This window comes from Mesoplodon densirostris, chromosome 4, assembly GCF_025265405.1.
Source record: "Mesoplodon densirostris isolate mMesDen1 chromosome 4, mMesDen1 primary haplotype, whole genome shotgun sequence".
NCBI lineage: Eukaryota > Metazoa > Chordata > Mammalia > Artiodactyla > Ziphiidae > Mesoplodon > Mesoplodon densirostris.
Window position 1 is genome coordinate 93,838,005 of NC_082664.1, and position 20,552 is coordinate 93,858,556.

Sequence of the window (20,552 nt, forward strand, 5' to 3'; positions counted from 1 at the left end):
AGTGAAAGAAGCCAGACACAAAGGGACACATGTTATATGGTGCCATTTATATGAAATTTCCAGAATGGGCAAATACAGAGACAGAAAGTAGACCAGCGGCTACCAGCGGCTGGAAGATGTGATGGGGAGTGACTCCTAATGTGTACGTGGATTCTTTCTGGAGTGATAAAAATGTTCTAAAACCAGATAGTGGTTATGGTTGCATAGTTCTGAGAATATATGAAAAACCATTGAATTGTACACTTAAAGAGTAAATTTTATGGTATGTGAATTATATCTCAATAAAACGGTTATAAAAAAATAAAACTTAGATCTAGAGAAAAAAGTCTGGCATTTCCCTCTCAAGAATTTTTTTTCAATCAGCTATCAAGCATCTCTGAAGAGGAAAAGGCATATAATTTCATTAGACAGAGTTTTCCATATAAAATATTTTAAGTTCTAGAAGACTGACTTCTAAACGGAGAAACTTCAGTTATCTGAAAAGTTCAGTGATTTCCTGGTGAGGCCAACTAAATGAGCCTGACTTATCAGGATTCCTACCAGTGGTGCTGACAGCATCTGTGGGCACCTCATTCAGAAAAACAGCCCCACTCTTAGCTCACTTAGACAGTTGGGTGATGACTCACAGAGTTTCTGCCCTCTCATTTTTCAGGGTTGCTCAGTGTGTGTAGGAAGCATTAGCTCACTAGCAGGTGAGCCACGTCAAAACCTTTCTGGAAGTCAGCAGGGTATAAATCAGAAATAAATACATCACCCTTGAGTATGCACATTAGTCTTCCTGGAGGCCTCCAGGATCAATACTCACTCCTTGCCAGGACCCAGGGGCCTCCCACAGCAATGTTCACGTCCCACCTCATCCTTCCGCTTCCTTCTCCTCTCCCTTTCCTCTCCTCCTTCTCTTCATAGCTGATAGCCTAGTTAGCAAATCCAATTCTTACATTTTCTGAAGGGAGATTTGCAAATTCACCATACACCCCAGGCCAGAATCTCTTTTACTTTGTGTCACGTTGGGGTTTGCTGCATGGCTCTCTCCCCTCTTTTTTGCCCTCCCTCTGTGCAGTACATTCTGAATATTCCCTCCATAAAGCATTCCTATCACTGGACCAGGCACAGTGATGGGGCGCTTGAAGTCTTAGCCTTTTATTTTCACAGAACCTTGCAACCTATTACTGTTTGTCATAAAAGATAAAGAATTTAAGATCTGGTGTTGAAGAAGGGTTTCTTTGTTTTTGAGTGAACAGCTTAGAGCTACTCCACATGGGTTAACATATTTTTTAAACTCATCTCTGTATTTGAAGGGATTGAGAAGAGATACCTAAAATAACTCAGACAGGTCCGGAGAGTCCAGCATTATGCAGCCAGGAATGTGTGAGCTCCCATGAACTGTCTACCCGTGATGTGCATGATGGGGAATTGGAGATAGGGGTGGATGTACAGTTAGAGCTACTTTGAAAGTTTTAAGGATTTATTTCAAACTTTCAGTACTTCCAAGACATTTTATTTTCAAATCAAAAACTTTTTCCAAGTATCTCTTCATTTAGCCTGAATAGCATTTTTAACACCCTTTCAGAAAACCAAAAGAAAACCAGCATAAAAATACTTGAGCCTCTGGTCCAGGGTTCTCCTCCATCTCACCCCACAGATTCTGTTCCTGGCTGAAGTACCAGGCCTCGCGGCAGTCCCCAGCAAAGCGACTCGGGTCAGTGGGCAGGAGGGAGAGGATCCTGCCTGCCCAGGGGTATCGCCCCCAAGTCCACACCTTCTCTCATCAGTTCAAAGGTAATCACACATGACTAGTTTTGACTTCTAGAAGCTAAGTCGGAGCTGAATGATGAAAGAGAAACCAAGAGCCTAACATGAGGTCATCCTTTCTAGCCCTAAATAAGTTAGTCTGAATACTAGAATGAACCAATTGCCAGCCAAAAAAGGCACACCTGAATTTATTTAATTCTGGTGTTATTCCCTAATAGAAATACATCAGACAAAATCTCAGGTTTTGCTTTCCAAAACAACATACACACACATCGACAGATGTGCTCCCACACACCGGGGTGAGTTGTTGCAAGGTGGCTAATCTTAGTTAAGTTTCTCTCACTTTCCTTGGGGAAATGGTCTGTCTTGATGGATCTTAGCATCCCCAGCTACAGAATAAGTGGAAGAGCATGTCCCTATGCTGAGGACCAGGATCCCCTTGGGCTGGGAGCACCCACCTCCTGGGGAACCGGGCTTGGGCAAGCAGCTATGCAGGTGAGGAGAGCAGCTGAGGGACAGAAGACATCAAGCTGAACAGGGCAGGAAAGGAGAGGTCTCCCTCTCAGGGCCAGGAATTGTCTCTCAATAGAGGAATGACAAGAAGCATGGCCCCTCCTCTGGGACACTACATCGCCACAGAGGATCAGCACGTACTGACACAGGAGGGTGCCCCGATCTACCAGTCAGAGACAAAAAAAAAGCATGATGCAGAACAGGGTGTCCGGTATAATCTTCATCTGTGTCAACAAGTATGTGTTGACACAGTCTGTCTATGTGTATATATAAATATGCAGTGCTTAGGGGAAGAGTCTGACAGAATACAAAACAAACTTAATAGTGGCAATTACCCTACAGAAGGGGTGTTCACATTTAACCTTCTGCATTGAATTTTTCCCAAAATGAGTATGCTTTACCTTTGACATTGCACAAAATACAATAAAGAACAAAATTAGATTAAACAAAAAGAACTCAGAAAAGTTAGTCCTCATAGCTCTTTTTTCCTTATTATAGTCATGACTTTTCCATTTTTAGAAAGTACAGATGAGGGGCTTCCCTGGTGGCGCAGTGGTTGAGAGTCCGCCTGCCGATGCAGGGGACATGGGTTCGTGCCCCGGTCCAGGAGGATCCCACATGCCGTGGAGCAGCTGGGCCCATGAGCCATGGCCGCTGGGCCTGCGCATCCGGAGCCTGTGCTCCACAGCCAGAGAGGCCACAGCAGTGAGAGGCCCGTGTAACACACACACACACACACACACACACACAAATACAGATGAGAGAACCACCTCATTTACCACAATCCGGGAAGCCTTTGCATCCCAAGGAGCACCAGGCAAATAAGAGTTAAAATATATCCATTTTGTTGAGTATGACAAAGAGCTACGTAAAGCCAAATTGGTTTTTGGTAGAGCACATTTTAATACTTAATATTGTTGCACCTGAGAAAGATACATATTTTTTCCAAGTGACAAACAAAAGCTACTGAGAATAAATTACATCTGCCCTTGTAACAACTTATTCTATTTGTTTAATGTTTACAAAATTGCATGGAGATGCAAAGGGCACCCTATAAAATGCAGAATGTTATTAAGAGAAAAAAAAAGAGGGCCTTCTTAGTCTCAAGCTGGTAAAAATGTTGATAACAGTGAGGGGGACTCAAACCCCAAGTGTTTTCTGGTTTTCTTTATAAAGGGAAAGGCTTAGGGCCATAGATGAGTTTCTAAATTTAAACTTCCATCCCCAGAGATACCCTTACAGTTGCTGATTCAGTTTCATCTCTTAAAAACAGGGTCTTGAATGGGATTCTGCATGGGTAGTCAGGATATCTGCTGTATTCCTAGCTGTGGTTTTTATTTCCTAGTTTGCCTTCGGACACTCTTTGTACATCATTTTCCCTGAACAGAAACCGTTTGGAGACTAAGTACAACAGAATTCATTAAATGCTGTTTGCTCTTCAAGGGCAAGATGTTGTTGTCAAGTTTAGTAGGAAAAAAAGTAGAATGACAACATGCTCACTGATTACAACCATGTAACAAAGCGTTTCTATGTGATGACAAAAATTGGAAATGCATTGTGAGACATATCAACAAACCAAGTTGCTGTACTGTTAACACACAATACTACAATAAAACTCTGCTAACTGGTTGCCACTTAACTAACTTGCTGCAGCCAGCAGGGTACTGGAATGTCCACATCTTCTGCTGCCACCATTTGAATTGTGGACTGACCAAGAACCCCGTTGTATTTGTGCCATACCTGCATATGGAAGTTGTAACTGCTATTGAAATCACATCATCTAAGTAGATATTAAACAAAATGATAAAATATGATTTTTAAAGGTTATAATTTATCTGAAAATTAAGTCAAAAGCTTTAGAAAGACCTTATGAAGACAAGATGCTTTTAAAAATAATGTTGGGCTTCCCCAGTGGCACAGTAGTTAAGAATCCACCTGCTAATGCAAGCGACATGGGTTTGAGCCCTGATCCGGGAAGATGCCACATGCCACAGAGCAACTAAGCCTGTGCACCACAACTACTGAAGCCCGTGCGTCTAGAGCCTGTGCTCTGCAACAAGAGAAGCCACCGCAATGAGAAGCCCACGCACTGCAACAAAGGGTGGCCCCTGCTCACCACAACTAGAGAAAGCCTGCGCACAGCAACGAAGACCCAACACAGCCAAAATAAAAATAAATTAAATAAATTAATTTAAAAATAACAGTGTTAAATTGATGTGGATAAGACAACTCTAAAAGATTTTTTAAATAAAACTGATTCTGCACTCACAGTGATTTGAAGATGTCTCTGAGAACTCACCTCACTTTAAAAAAACTGAAAGGAGGAATGTAGATGAGAAACTATATAAATTCTATGAGTAGAATTTATGCAAGAACGATGAAAAGGGATATTAATCGTTGTATGTATAAAACTGAGAGAAAAGGCCTTGACTCTACAACACAAAAGCACATTTCTATAATTTTAATTTGAGTCAAAAGTATATATGAAACATTTCATCAGAGAAGGGACCTTCTGCCATATAACATTAAGAAACTCTCCATTCTTTACCACTCTCAAAAATCACCTAAACTCTCTCTGCTTCACTGGGACAATTGTCAGATAAGGACGCCCAATTGCTTGGCTTGACTCACATAGCGCACACCAGGCCTGATGCTCTCCCCAACTCTGCCCACCTGCAGGACACCTCCCTCTCGTCTAGATAACTCTCAGCAGCTTCAAGCTTCACGTGTCGGCAATTGAACCTCTTACCTTCCCTCTCAACTCTGCTTCTCCTCCTGTCATCCTCCGTGTCTTTTACTGTCATGTCCTCCCATCCCACCCCAAGCCTTTTACCTCAAAGCCTCAGGCAGGTTGGATTGGAATCTGCCCTCTTTCTCTGCCCTCTTCAAATTTTTCTTCCACAATGTCTCTACCAGTGTTTCTTTATTTCACTCCCTCTAACAAGACCCTAATATAGACACTTCTCACCTTGATTATTGCTGTAATGAACTTTGAAAGGGCTTCCCCACCTCCAGTCACTCCCTTCTCTAGCACAAATGAATCCTCATGCCTCTGCTTCAACCTCTAGACTCCTTAGCCTGATATTTAAGGCCTGCTCAAATAATAATAATCTGGCTCAAATCTCAGTTTACTATCTACTGGTTTTTCCCAAGCAGCCTCTACTCTAGCCAACCTGAAATCAGTGCTCTTTCTTATATATGATCTATATTTCCTTATCTACATCCCCTCATCTGGAGTACCCTTTTTAAAAATAGTCCCTGTGGTTAGACTTCTATCCGACCTTAGGGACCATCTCAAATGGCATCTCCCCTGGGAGCCTTCCCTGACCACCCAGCTAGAAGTTGTCTCTGCCTCTGAGTTCAGTACACTGATGTATCTATTTTCTATAGGTGTATATCATTTCCCACCTTATATTACGATTATTCATCTCCTAGTTTCAACTGAAAGCTACAACAGTAGAGTTTTGCAAAGTGTGTCTCATAAAACAGTTCCATCAGAAGCTGATCATGGAGTCTGGAAATGCTGCCTACTGTAGTCTCCACCTTAGAAACTGCAGTGGAGGTGGAGAAAAATGGATGTGCATGAGAAGCGTCCTAAAGGTGGAGTTGACCGGACTTGATAATTGCAGGCTGTGTGGAGTATGACAGAGTGAGTAGCTCTGACTTGGACAAGTGGGAGATGCCACTCACTGAGAGGGCAAGGGGAGAGAGTGGGAGTGTGGGGCATCCAATGCTGTGCTTGGTTGGCAACAGTTGAATCTGGATACCTTAGTGGAGAGGGGGAGTACGAAGATGAAAGTGTATATATGTCCATGCCACTCTGTCGCTTTGTCACAGCTTGCCCTCTACCAAATGTAAAATAGATAGTTAGTGGGAAGCAGCCACATAGCACAGGGAGATCAGCTCGGTGCTTTGCGACCACCTAGAGGGGTGGGATAGGGAGGGTGGGAGGGAGGGAGACGCAAGAGGGAAGAGATATGGGAACATATGTGTATGTATAACTGATTCACTTTGTTATAAAGCAGAAACTAACACACCATTCATTGTAAAGCAATTATACTCCAATAAAGATGTAAAAAAAAAAAAAACTTCTCATCTCAATCACATCTCATGATGTAAGAGATAGTTTTAAAAATAAATGAAAATCTCTATTGTAGAAGTGAACAGAAATAAAATTATGTTATCTAAACAAATTTGTCATAGGAACAGTGTATGTAGGATAAAAGAAATTTTAACAGGAAAAAAAAAAAAGAAGAAGATGAAAGGACACACCATGGCTCTTTCTCAGTTCTCGTCTTCCTTGAATCCTCCATGGGCTTGACACTCTTTCATTCAACCTCTCTCTCCTCGGAACTCTGTCCTCCTTCTCCCTAGGTGACCCTGTCCTCTCTCCACCCTGGTCCTCATGCTGCTTGTTCTGTCATCAAGGCCTGTTCTTCCTCCTCCTCCACAGAATACTTCAATGTGGCATCCCCCAAACCCTCTTCTCCCCCTGCTCTACACTCTCCCTTTGGTAGCCTTGTCCATTCCCTGGGCCTTGATGCCAACAGCAACAAAAATAATTTCTCCTCAGTCCTAACTGTTCTATTTTCTTCTGGAGATTTCCACCTGGATGCTTTGAGGTCACCTTGAAAGCAGCACATGTGAAATGGAATTCACCCCTGACGCCCAAACCTTTCCGGCCTCCGCCCTCCCTCACCAAGTGGCTCTCACATCTTTCCTTGTTTCTATCACCACTGCCTTTGTTCCCGACCCGCTTCTCACCTGGGCTTCCTTTCTTCAGCCTCCCTCCTTTTGGGTCCTCTCTAAGCACTGCAGCCCATAGAATCTTTCTAAAACATACCTCCGAGTTTGTCATTCCCCTATTCAAAAAAATTTTCAATAGTTTCCTGTTGGAAAACCCAACTTTTCAGATACTATACAAATTTGTTAGAGCACCAGCCCATGCTCTGATCTCCGGCATATACCTAACACACTGTCCAACCGAATCCAATTACTCTCTATTCTCCAAACACATCCTCCACTTTCCTGCCTCCATGCCTTCACCCCTGTCATGTTCTTTGCCTATAATGCTCTTCCTCTATCTCTGCCTATGGAAACTCCACCCATTTCTCAAGACTCAGTTAAGATGCCTCGTCCTTCAAGAAACCTTCTATAATCACCTCAAAAGAGTCCCCTTTCCTCCCTGCACTCCCACACATTTTACTCGTGTCACTTTGGTGTCATCTATTATGCCCTGCCTTATATTACAGGAACTTGTGTGGACACCTTTGCTCTTCTTTCATACTGTAACCTCCTCATGCAAGGTTACATCGCATTCACAAAAGGTAGTGAAAAGAGCCCTGACCTGGGAGTCGGGAGACCTGAATTCTAGTCCTTGCTCGACCGCTCATGAGCCCTGTGAACTTGGATCACTTAACTCACTGTGAAACAGAACTTTGTAGTCAATGAATCAGTCTGAGTCCTGCGTCCAGGGCTAAAAGAGCCATGCTGTAGCACAGGGAGATCAGCTCGGTGCTTTGTGACCACCTAGAGGGGTGGGATAAGGAGGGTGGGAGGGAGACGCAAGAGGGAGGAGATATGGGGATATAGGTATATGTAGAGCTGATTCACTTTGTTATACAGCAGAAACGAACACACCATTGTAAAGCAATTATACGCCAATAAAGATGTTAAAAAAAAAAAAAGAGCCATACTGAGAAGAGAGGACAGGGAGGGACAATGTCTTTCAAGGACCTGGAGTTGGCACTAGGTAAAAAAAAATTGAATTATACATTTCACCATTTCCCAGTGAATGATTCATATAAATTATTCTCTTATGACACTGAGGGGAAAAATCTAATTTCTGGGGTTACACTTAACAGCATACAGACTTTTTGCTCAAGTTGCTTGCTTTCTGGCACTTCCTTCCCTCTAACTAGAGGAATTTTCCAATCCAAGACAGGCTCGGTTCTTAAGATCTACTTGTAAGTTAGCTGTTAAAACCCTGAAGGCATTTCCCTATAGAAATGAAGGTACAAGTAATGGTAGGATACCCTGGTTAGGATACCAACTTAGCCTATAAATGCCACTTAGCCCAGAGCACACCTGAGTGTCGAATCTGCTGCCAATGTGAACATACGTGATGTGCAGCTGAGTCATAACAACGTAGGGCACCCCCCCCCCCTCATTCCCACCATCTGAGATCCTGATATGGAAGCCAAAGGAGTACTGCCTGGGTGGATGTAAGAGAGTGAACTGTAATTTTAGAGACTCTGTGGATTTAAGAGAGGGTAAAGGAGAAAGCCTGAGAAAATTAGCACTACGTTAGGTTAGATTTTTACAAGTCAAATGCTGAATTGGGTGTTGATTCTTTTAGTCACAATTACCTCTTAATGCACAGCCCAGGTTCACATGCTTCGTCCCTCTGACTCAGGGTTTCTCAGCCTCAGTGCTGTTGACATGTCGGGCCTGAGAATTCTGTGTTGGGGGGGATCTCCCGTGCACTGTTGGGTGTTTAGCCCCCAGCCCTGGCCTCTAGTCTCTAAAGACCAGTAGGGCCTCCTCCCCCTCCCCCATTATGACAGCTAAAACTGTCTCCAGGTGTTGTCAAATGTCCCCTGAGTGGCAAAATCATCCCTGGCTGAGAACTACTGCACTAACTGGACCCAGCAGAGGTTCCCAAATTGTCTGTGCATCAGAAAATTTGTGCATACGAGGCTTGTTTAATATGCAGGTTTCAGGGCCCCAGCCTCAGAGATTCTGATCCAGCGAGTTCAGAATGGGGATGGGGGGCAGAGAATCTGCACTTTTAGCAAGTATTTTTGACTGATATAGTTGGCTCTTGGCAAACTTTGGGAAATATTACAATGAAGAGGTGATGAAGTAATAAATATTTTCCAAAAGCAAATGCTTTTCCCTCTGCTGCACTGAGGGAAGAGGAATGCTGACTAGTAAAGGAATACTAGGCAACTTTAGAGAAGAGGGCAGGCCTGCCCTGGTGAGCACCGCAGGAAAGGCTTAGGGAAGAAAGTTCCATGGGGGTAGCACTGGTGGCCGGGAGGAAAGATGCCAAAGGGACATGGTAAAACGCCAAAATCAAAGTTAGACTATTTCAAATTTCTTTTGCCCAGAGGCACACCTAGACCTTTGAAAGTTCATTCTCCTCCCTCCACCTGGGACTTACCACGTGACAAGCTCTGCACTAAGCTTTGTACGTATTTACCTTCATCTAATCCTCTCCCGAGCCAGATGAGAAAACTTTATCAACCTTTAACATTATTTCTCTGGGAAAATTCATTGTAACAAAGAACTGATATACAAACCAACTTTGCCTGACACATCTTTACAAAATAGGGACAGCCTGTACTAGTCCTGGAGCTCCACCACTCTTGAAAACTCTGCAACTTTGTTAGGATGGGGAGAGGCTCTCTGAGTGGAGAAGGCCAGATCCCGGCCTCCTGGGTCTCACCCATTCCCAGTACTCTGTCCCATGCCCTGCATAAAAGAGAGAAGCCCTGCTATTTTGCCCACGAAGAAGCCATTCTCAGCTTCTCTCCCAGGTATTCTGAATTGGAAAATGAAAGATAACATTACAGGTGGGTATGCAAACTCAGCCACCTTCGGGGGGCAGACAGGTGATGTAAGCGAGTGAAACTGGGTGGGACCGTGGCTCAGCCCCCAGCTCTGGTCATCTGTTGACATGTGGTCAGCCTGGTGCTGCCAGCTCTTCTAAGAAGCCAGAAATCCAGAGTTTTATCTGGAATGTCTTCGTTTTTAAACGTTGGCACTAATCCAAAGAAAAATTTTTTTTCTAATTTGGCCAAACAAAATACATCGCTAAACTGTTGCTTTATGACCTCTGTGTTCCAGATTCTTTTCTGGGTAGGCACTGCCTGTACTCTGCATTCTTTTCCCCCTCTCCCTCCCTCTCTCAATCCCATGAACCTCCCACAGGCAACAAGATTTCCAATTCCTCCCAAGAACTGCCTTCGGCCTCATTTTCCTTCAGAACCCTTGGCTACCAGTGTCTAACCCTGACAAATGCGAGCAGCTCCTTCAACTTCATCCCATCCTTCCTTAGCCTTGAATGTCCTCCCTCTCCTTCCTGCCCTTGTGCCGTGTCCTCCAACAATCACACCCCTTTGATTGCTGGTTGCTTCTGGGTTTCCCATGAACGTGCTTTAGCCATCTGTCATCCCTGTTCTTCGGGGGCATAAGTGGGAAGGTGATGGGTGGTTGATATTGGTGGGCCTCTAAGCATTACAGACCCCCAACCTGCATCCTGGCCAGGCTCCAGGGAAGTACAAGGCCTCTGGAGGGGAATGGCTGGAGGGGCAGCTAGAGAGGCTGGATTCTCAGAAGGGGCTCCCAGAATGAGTAAACATCCTAGTGGACAAATGGAGGTCTAGATGCAGGGGTGCTCCTGCCTTTAGGGGACCATCGATAAACAATGAACTGAAGCTCAGAGACCTTTCCCCAATTTAGGGGTGCTAAATAAGCCCCTTGATTCATTACGTGATCCAGAGATTGGGGGACAAATAGTGATCGAAACTGACAGTATTGTCAAACAAACAAGAGAGGGCTTGTTGCTGGATTTCATGTGATTTTAAATATATATATTTTTTTAATGACATCCCTTGTACGCCCAAGCTAATGGTTGCAAATTTATACTTCTTTATCATCCTTGCTATGCTATCAATACATTTTCATATGATGCTCCCAACAAATGTGTTCAAAAATCCAGCTCCTTGAGGCCTCTTGACTTTTCCAAATACCCCTTCACAAAACTCTCCTGTTTCAGATGCAATCTTTTCATATAGCAGCTATTTGCATGCAGCATTGAGGCCTGCATCTTGTGGTCACCATGATCTTAATACTTCATTGCAAATCTGACCAGACCTCCCTGAGATCCAAAGCTTGTATCTCTTAGGAGAGGGTAAGAGACCCCAGCTACCTCATACTCCTGCTCTGGGGAAGAAACTGTGAAATGGCCTTGCCCTGTGAGCTGTGTGTATCACTTAGATCACTCTCCTCGTGATGGGACTGTCACATTGGGAAACAGGGGTTGTTCAATCCAACCCGTGTGATGACATGGTACTGGCTTTAAAGTAATATGAAAATGGAAGTGAGAGGAAAAGCTGCATCAGGGAAATGACCCCAAAGGGTTTCGGAAGATGAATGAAACGGGGCCAGTCCATGCATGTTGTACAAATCCTGGTCCGACGTGGACACGTTGCCACCCACAGGGACCTCCATAAACAAAGGGTAAAACTGGCAAAGCCACTGCACTTCGGCCTCCTTGCACTCTTCCTCGCTTTCTTTTTCCTTCTCACTGCTTTTTAAAAACAGTCTTCCTATTAGAAAAAAGATTTTATTCTGGTGTTTAAAAAAATACATACGCTCAACATTTCAATCAAGTAGGCATGTTTGACATAGCGCATTTACTCTGGGGAGTGAGGGAAGGTGAAGCAAGATAGGGGCAGAAAATAGAGTGTTGGGCATACACACTGCAATATATAAAAGAGATAACCAACAAGGGCTTACTGTATAGCACAGAGAACTATACTCAATATTTTGTAATGATCTATAAGGGAAAAGAATTTGAAAAAGAATATATATATCAGTTATACATGTATATACACACACACACACACACACACACATATATATATGTATGTATAACTGAATCACTGTGCTGTACACCTGAAACTAACACGACATTATAAATCAACTATACTTCAATAGAAAAAAAAAAAGAGTGTTGTAGACAGAACTGGGAGCTCTTGTCTGGGCTCCACCACTAAGTTGCTGTGTGGCTTGGGGCAAGTCATTTCACATCTCTGAGCCTCGTTCCTCAACTGCAAAATGAAGGTTTTGGACCTGGCGATCTCTGAAACTCTGTATTCCAATTAATGCTCTAGTGGTCAGGGGTAGTCAAGGACTGGTCAGATCAAGGAATGTGTGAGAGTTTAAAGAGAATAGGAACAACAGGTCAAACCTACCAGGATTTTCCTAAGTTCTAGAAGAATCTACCTCTTCACCTACTTCAAGAAAGAAACAGGAAGGAAATATAATACCCTCCATGCCAAATTGTCAGTTTTAGCTGGAATTATTTCCTCCCACCCATATTACGTCTCTTTTAACCACCAATAACTTTGAAAAAGGGGAAATTAGCAGAGGCAGAAAGCACCTCCATTAGCTGTGGGCACCTGATCCACAGCACCAAGGTCTGCCTTTATTTTGCATAGACCATGGGACAGTCTCTTCAAAGTTTCCCAGGGTTAGGAATCTTCCTCTTTCAAGGTTAGAGTTACCAGACTGTCTGTGTGTGTGGCAGGGCCTTTTTCTCTTATCACTTTTGTCCAGAGACAACAGAGAAACGTTAACTCCTTCTGCTCCTACAGACCTCAGATTGGACACCAAGCCCCAGCATGACCCGGCCAGCAAGACCACATGAGCTAGGCCACGGTTCCAGAGTGCCGGCCATCATCATGCACCCTAGCCTGCCCCCTGGACCTGTCCACCCTCTGCTCCTCCCTGGAATCCCACACTTGGATGCTGTTCCATATGACGCCTATCTCACCATCTCTGTAAAATTTTGACCACCTGCACCCATGCCAGTGCAATGTTTCTGCTTTACTGGTGAAGCCAGCTCAGTGTTAGTAAGAGGGTGCTAAGGACATACCACCTCTTCTCTATTAAGACAAAGATGTGAAAAGTTATTTCCTTCAGAAAAGAGATCCTGATAGAAGGAGATTTCAGACCAGTGGGAAAGGAGACCTGGGGTCTCAGGATCTTAGGCAGCATTCTATTCAAACTCTTGTTTTAAATATGAGAAAATGAGGAGGTGAAATGACTCATTCCAGGTCACACAGCTGGCTAGTGTCAGAGCCATTACTTTAACCCAGATCTCATAATTCCTAGACCAGTGCTCTCCTGCAGAAAAGACACTTGGGGCAGACAGAACATTGTAGTACCGTCGACCACATCTACTGTAGACAAGACAATAGACAATACTAGTCTACAGCTTCAGGATGGTGAGACTATACCGTGAGATGTACAAAGGAAGTAAAAAAGATCATATTTGCACACAAAGCTGATGAGCCCAATACCCAAGAAAGTCTCTGTGGACAAACACATTGCAGTAAATGTTCTTGGGGACTGCTAAGGGTTGAATTGCATTGCTCGAAAAGATAAGGTGAAGTCTTAACCCCCAGAACCTATGAATGTGGCCTTATTTGAAAGTTGAGCCTTTGCAGATATAATCAAGTTAAGATGAAGTCATAATGGAGTAGTGTGAGCCCTAATCTAATGACTGGTGTCCTTGGACACACAGGAGAGAAAGCCATGTGAAGATGAAGGTGGAGACTGGAGCCATACATCTCTAAGCCAAGGAATGCCAAGGATTGCTAGCAGCCCCCAGAAGCTAGAAGAGGCAATGAAGGATCCTCTCTGAGAGACTTCAGAGAGATCATGTCCTGCCGATAGCTTGATTTCAGACTTCTAGCCTCCAGAACTGAGAAAGAATAAATGCCTCTGGTTATAAGTCACTCAGTTTATGATACTTTTTCCAACAGCCCTAGGACACTAATACAGTCTGGGGAAACGGTTGGGCTGAGTGAGGCTGAAGTGAGGAGACTGAAATCATGCAAATGAATGCAAGCAGACAAATTCTATGGGTTGGTCCTATAATAAAGTTCTCCTGCCCAGCGTGGTCCTTCATCTGTGCTACTCCATTTACGAACCTGCAGGACTGCCTGACTTGGTCAGAGGTAAGGGGAGAGGGTGGGAAGAAGACAAGCACTGGAGTGAGACAAACCTGGATTTGAATTCTCAGTCTGCTACTTACGTAAGGTGTAAAGTGTTGGGTAGACGACAAACTCTTGGGGTCTTTGTGCCCTCACCTGGAGAAAACTGCCTTCCTCAGAGGGTTATTGTGAGAACTACTGTGCTTACCTGTGGCAGTTCTATCCAGGTTAGTTTCTTTGCCTCTACTTTATTTAGTCTTTGAATTAATTTGTAGGCAATCTATGGACTGGGTGTGGGAAAGGAAACTAACATTTAAATACCTCCTATGTGGAGAAAGGAGCTTTAGTGCCTTTAAATGCCGGTGATGGTACATTATGTATGAAAGTGGTTAAGAGAGTAAATCCTACGACTTCTCATCACAAGGAAAAAGTATTTCTTTCTTTTTCTTTTATTTTGTATCTATGTGAGGTGATGGATGTTCACTAAACTTATGTGGTGATCATTTCATGATATATGTAAGTCAGATCATGATACTGTACACCTTAAACTTATACAGTGTTGTATGTCAATTATATCTCAATAAAACTGGAAGAAGAAAAATGCTGGTGATGGGGGCACCTTAAAGGCCATACAGACCAGTCCTCTCATTTTAGACATGCGAGCACTGGTCATGTTGTATATTTTCCATGCTCACCATGCACAGACCACGTTGGGCACCTGGAGACCTCCACATGAATGTCTGTTGCTAGATGAAGTGACTTGGGAAGACCTCATAAAGAAATGAAACTTAATCTTATGGTGGGAACAAATGTTACCATCTGGCCACATTTAACAGACTTCACCCACCTCACTACTTTGCCCAGACCCAGTTTGGCTGTCCATTTCTAACTTGATATCTCTCAAAGAATGGTTTGCTAGCCCACCTTCCTTGAGTGACCTTCAGGGGGTTCAAGTTCTGAGCTTAAAAGAAAGTTACTCAAAAATAGGTGCTCAGGATTCATCAAGTATTCTCAGCTGTAACATTGATTCTACATAATAAGACCAAAAGAAGAGTCCTTTTTAAAAGGATATTTAATCCAAAGTCAACTCTAACTTAGAGTAGATGGCAAATTAAGTCCCTAATGTGAAGATAAAAGATGCAAGACAAACTTAAAAGTAGCTCTAACTATGCCATTTTTACTCAGAAAGAATACAGTATCCGCCATCTCTACCCAATAACTGCCTTTCTTACTTCCCCTGCTTTATTGCTCCCTAGCACTTATTACATGTGACATATTATATTTGCTTGTTTATTCAATCATGGCTCAACTTCCCTCACTGGAATGTAAGTTCCATGAGGGCTCAGACCTGGTCTCTTAATTCACTGATGTATGCCCAAGGCCTGGAACAGTTCCTGTCGCATAATTGGTTCACAGCACGTATTTTCTCAGTAGATGAGAGAATGAATAAAATAAATTTGAGCAAAGAGAGGAGCAGTCACATGATGTGGATAAGAGAGTACAATATGTGGCTGCCTTTTGCCTAAAAGAGTTGCCCCTATGTCCACTAGCCATCAAGAATATCTCTATCACCTCATACCAGTCAGAATGGCCATCATCAAAAAATCTACAAACAATAAATGCTGGAGAGGGTGTGGAGAAAAGGGAACCCCCAAACAATGTTGGTGGGAATGTAAATTGGTACAGCCACTATGCAGAACAGTATGGAGGTTCCTAAAAAATTTAAAAATAGAACTACTATACGATCTAGAATCATCACTTCTGGGTATTTATCCAAAGAATTCAAAACACTAACTCAAAAAGATATATGCACCGTGATGTTCATCATAGCATTGTTTATACTAGCCCAGGTATGGAAGCAACCTCAGTGCCCATCAATGGATGAACGGATAAAGAAGATGTGGCGCATATATATATATACATATACACACACAGACACACACACACACACTGGGATATTAGCCATAAAAAAGAATGAAATCTTGCCATTTGCAACAATGTGGATGGACCTTAAGAGTATTATGCTAAGTGAAATAAGTCAGACAGAGAAGGCAAATACCATATGATTTCATTCATATGTGGAATATAAAAAACAAACAAACAAAAATAAACAAAGCAAAACATGTAGATACAGAGAACAGAGTACAGGTTATCAGAGGGGGAGGGGCAGGCGGCAAAATGGGTAAAGGGGTCAACTGTATGGTGATGGATGGAAACTAAACTTTTGGTTGGTGAGCACCCTGTAGTGTATACAGAAGTAGAAATATAATGTTGTACACATGAAACATATAATGTTATAAACAAGTGTTACCTTTATAAAATAATTTTTTTTAAAAAGAATGTCTCTCGCTTCTCTGCTCTGATTCCATCATCACCAAGAAACCTTTGACTTAAATCTTTCTGTGGGCATTTTCCTACAGATGGGATCACAATTTTGGTTTAATTGGCACAATATTTTTCACTGTAAATTAATAGGTTGGCATTTTGTCTTTTAAAATTGGTTCACATCACACCTAAAAGAATTCTGAGAAGGATCTCAACCAGGATGAAAACCTGTGGTGAAAAGAGCACAGACTGGCACATGGGGCAATTGGGGTCTAGTGCTAACTCTCCTTTTGACTCACCTATATGGCCTTAAAAAATTTCACTTCTCGGGCTTCCCTGGTGGTGCAGTGGTAGAGAGTCCTCCTGCTGATGCAGGGGACACGGGTTCGTGCCCCGGTCCGGGAAGATCCCACATGCCGCGGAGAGGCTGGGCCCGTGAGCCATGGCCACTGAGCCTGCGCATCCGGAGCCTGTGCTCCGCAGCGGGAGAGGCCACAACAGTGAGAGGCCCGTGTACCGCAAAAAAAAAAAAAAATTTTTTTTTCACTTCTCTGGACTTCAGTTTCCCCACAGAGGCAATGAACTTGATAACTTCTGAGTTCCTTCCACCTTTCAAAGTAGGGTTTTATAAAAATTAATAAAGTAGGCTCTTCCATGTATTTTGACTTCCTAAAAGAGGTGTTAACTGGTGTCACGTCACTATCTATTGGCAACATAGTATGATTCACATGGATCATGGGGTCAGCACTTTTCCTGGGGTCAGTCATCATTGCCAGAAAAAGACAGTCGGAATCCTCGTTAAAAATCTAAAATGCCAGTGGCGACACTCCCTAAGGAAAATGGAGATCACACAGCAACTCTTTCACATTTAAAATTGTACAGGTGTGTGGGTGTGGGGAGGTGGAAGGAAGTACAAGAGGGAAGGAGAGGGAAGGCAGACAGCAGAGGATGTCTAGGTAATGGGAAGGCAGGTGCCAAGTATGGGTTTGGAGAGTCACAATTTTCCATTAGAGCCTGGCAGATCCTTAAGCTTGACCAGTGAGAATTGCCCACGAACTTTTAGTAGATACATGTAACTATTTCCATGTTGAGCTGTGTCACTGTGAGGGAGGGTAAGAGCTGAGTGTCCCATAAATTTATCTTCCTTGGAGATTTTTGTTATCAATTCACCTAGGCTGCCCTAGCCTGCTCTCACTGTAACCCTTCCAGTGTTCATTATTTGGCCTTCTTTGAGATCTTAACCGTCTGTGTGTGATACAGTTATTGGGTTATCTCTTAAATGTCTACTTTCAGATAAGACTTCTCACCTGAATGCTAGTCTTATATGATTGCTACCTACAAATTAGTACCACTTAGATATCATCCCTTTACACATAACATGTCGAAAGCAAACTTAGCATGACCCCCTTCCCAACTCATTCTGTTTCTATCACTGACATCACCAATCCCATACTGAGGCTTACATTCGAAGTTATTTTTCATTCCTCACAACTCCTTTATCAATAATCATCCACAACCTCTATAAATAGCAATAACACACTCAGCAATCTATCCATTGCTTAATAAATGTTCACCATTCTGTTATGTGTATTATGATCTGAAATGATCTTCTCAGTCACCCAAGACTGTTGAGGCTTCTCACAGAGGCTCTTACATTCATCTCCTTTCTCTCACCTTCACATTAATCCATGTTCCCATCCCCTGGTGCCTAAACTCCCAGAGTATCTTTCTTATCGGCCTCCAAATCTATAATTTTTCCCTGCTTCAGTCCATCTAAAATAAATTCACAGACTGACCTTTTTGAAACCACTTTCATCAAGTTATAGTTGGCCTACAAACCTATGATACTTTCTGTTTATGAATCAGAGTGTTTACAAACTCCCCATACGGCATTAAGAGCTTTGGTCAGCTGCTCCCTCCTCCCCAAGCTACCCGAGATCTGTATTTGTCTTTATTTGACTCAAATTTGTTTGAGCATCAACTATGTGCCAGCCATACTCTCTATCACCCACTACCCTCCAGCATCCCCTCTCTTCTCCAGTTAAGCCCAGTGTGATACTCCCCTGCAGCCACCACAGTAATACCTGCCATTTGGACTTTGCTCATATTCTTGCCCTGCCAGGTGTCTCCCCCTTTCTGCCAATAAAAATCTGATAGCTCTTCCAAGATGCACCTTCTCCTGAAGGTTTCCCATATGAATGAATCCCAGACCACAACAACCTTTCCCTTTTCCTGAATTCCCTCAGCATTCTCACACCAGATATCTATTGCTAAATATTGTCCTCTTATTATTTCACATGCATTTGTTGGTCTCCCCGATTGAAATGTGAGCTCTAGAAGGGCAGAGGCCAAATCTTCTATTCTTCTTTTACCCAGATCTGGAATGGAAAAGGGCAGATGCAAGGCTAGTAAAGACCTTGATTTTGCACATAGCTCATGGGCAAGGACCAGTGGGCACAGCGTAGGCAATAAAGACAAAAAAATGTGCACCGAAGACCTAAGACTAGCTCCTAGCACAAGGCTAGAAGCTCAGCCATGTTCTGAGAAGTGTTTGTTAAATGCTGAATTAGATTTTCAGAAATAATACAAGTCTCTTACACACCATGTATTCCTCTAGCACAAAAATCTCTACTGAAACACAGTGGCCAGTAAAATTTATGGGGTCTCAATCACTAATTAGACTTGAAATTCTTGAGTCTTCTTGGCCAGAATGATCAGTCCAGGGGGGACATCTCAGCTGTCTCTATGAGAAGTTGCCCCTACACCTGGCAACTACCTATGAGTTAGCACCAGTTCATGCCCCTGAGCCAAAAGTTGTGTGACTCCAATACAGGCCAGATATCTGTAAGGAAACCTGTAAGCTCAGCCTCCCTCCTCCCCTCCCTCCAGCTACACAATGTCTTATCCAAACCTAGAACCCGGCCGGGTGATGTACAGCCCCTTTCAGAAAGCAGAGAAGGTGCCCCTTGTAGAAGGGGTGCAGAGAGGAAAATGGACTTACCCTCACATAGTAGTTCATGCCCATCCCCAACAGGTGTTGCAGAAAGTGCTTGTCCTGCCTGCCCCCGGGGGTTGGCTCCCCAGGGCCGGGAAGGGGGCAGGCATCAGGAGTTAAAGAGGTCGCCCTGTGCCCCAGGGCATCCCGCTGAGGCGGAGGTGCTGGCATGGCCCTATTCAGACTGGTTTCAGGGGAAGCCGGGCTGCTGGGAGCCGGGTCTTGGCTTTCCTGGAGCTTGAGTCGAGGTACCTCTTTGGTACCCAAGCAAAAGTTTTTCAGACTCAGCAAGGTGGCTGGGTTGGCCAGCTTTACGCTGGCCATGCGAGGGATCAAGGTGCACAGTGGGGTGGGGCTCTCCTGGGACGCCAAGGTGGCATCTTCAGCCGGCAGGTGAGGTGCCAGGGCGGGGTAGGGAGGTTGCGGCGAGCCCTTGTTGCCCGCTGAGCCTCCGGGGCTGCCTTCTTCCAAGGACGTGATGGACTCGTTCCGAAAGCGGCTATACTTGGCCCTGTGCAGCATCCCGGGGTGCCTGAAGAGTCCTACATACAGCACGAGTCCTGCCAGGCTGTCCGGACCGCGTTCTCGCATAGCCTTGGCAGTGCTGAAACAGGATACTGTTGCATAAATCGCCTCGTCGTCTGCTAGATAAACAGTGCGGAAAGCAAACGCCTCAACGCCCCGTGCAACTTGGCGGCTGCCACCTCTCCAACTCCGTTCTCGCCCTCGCCCGCTTCGGCTCCGGGTCCTCGAGGGTAACAGCCCAGGGGAAAACGCCTTCCCAGCTGATTTCAGTCCCTCCCTGGCCCAGCGGCGGCACCCGGTGTTCTCGCCTCGGATTCCTTGCTGGGAAAGCCTGGACCCAGCCTCGCGGCGGCGGCGGCAACCGCTCACGGCCAACTGTTAGGCACGGCACGGGGCCGCGCGCCCGGCCAGCCGGTCCCGCCGCATCGCTGGCGGTGCGGGAGCCTTGCAGAAATATTTAACGCCCCCTACCCCCAGCCTCCCCTTCTGCACACAGGAACTTTCAAACCTGCTCCCTCCGGTTCCCACAGGGCGGGGCAATGTCTGGCTCATTAACCCTTTACTTGTTCCAATGATTGCTCATTTTTTAAAAAAAGGAGAAAAGAAAATGTATATGTGGGCCAAAGGCCCTTGTGCCCGGGTTCGTTTCTTCTGATGGCTGCCCTCTCTTGGAAGATCTTGTCATGCATCCCTTCTGGGCCACAAGCCAGGAG

General features: G+C 44.3%; 1 protein-coding gene across 1 annotated transcript in view; it reads right to left on the reverse strand.

Moving 5' to 3' along the window:
* SHC4 (SHC adaptor protein 4) overlaps positions 1-19,905 on the reverse strand; it is a 126,941-nt gene extending 107,036 nt beyond the window's left edge. The window contains exon 1 of the mRNA XM_060096798.1: positions 19,321-19,905. Coding sequence (XP_059952781.1) covers positions 19,321-19,905 — 585 coding nt within the window. The remainder of the gene's footprint in view (positions 1-19,320) is intronic.
* Between the last annotated feature and the right edge of the window lie 647 nt (positions 19,906-20,552).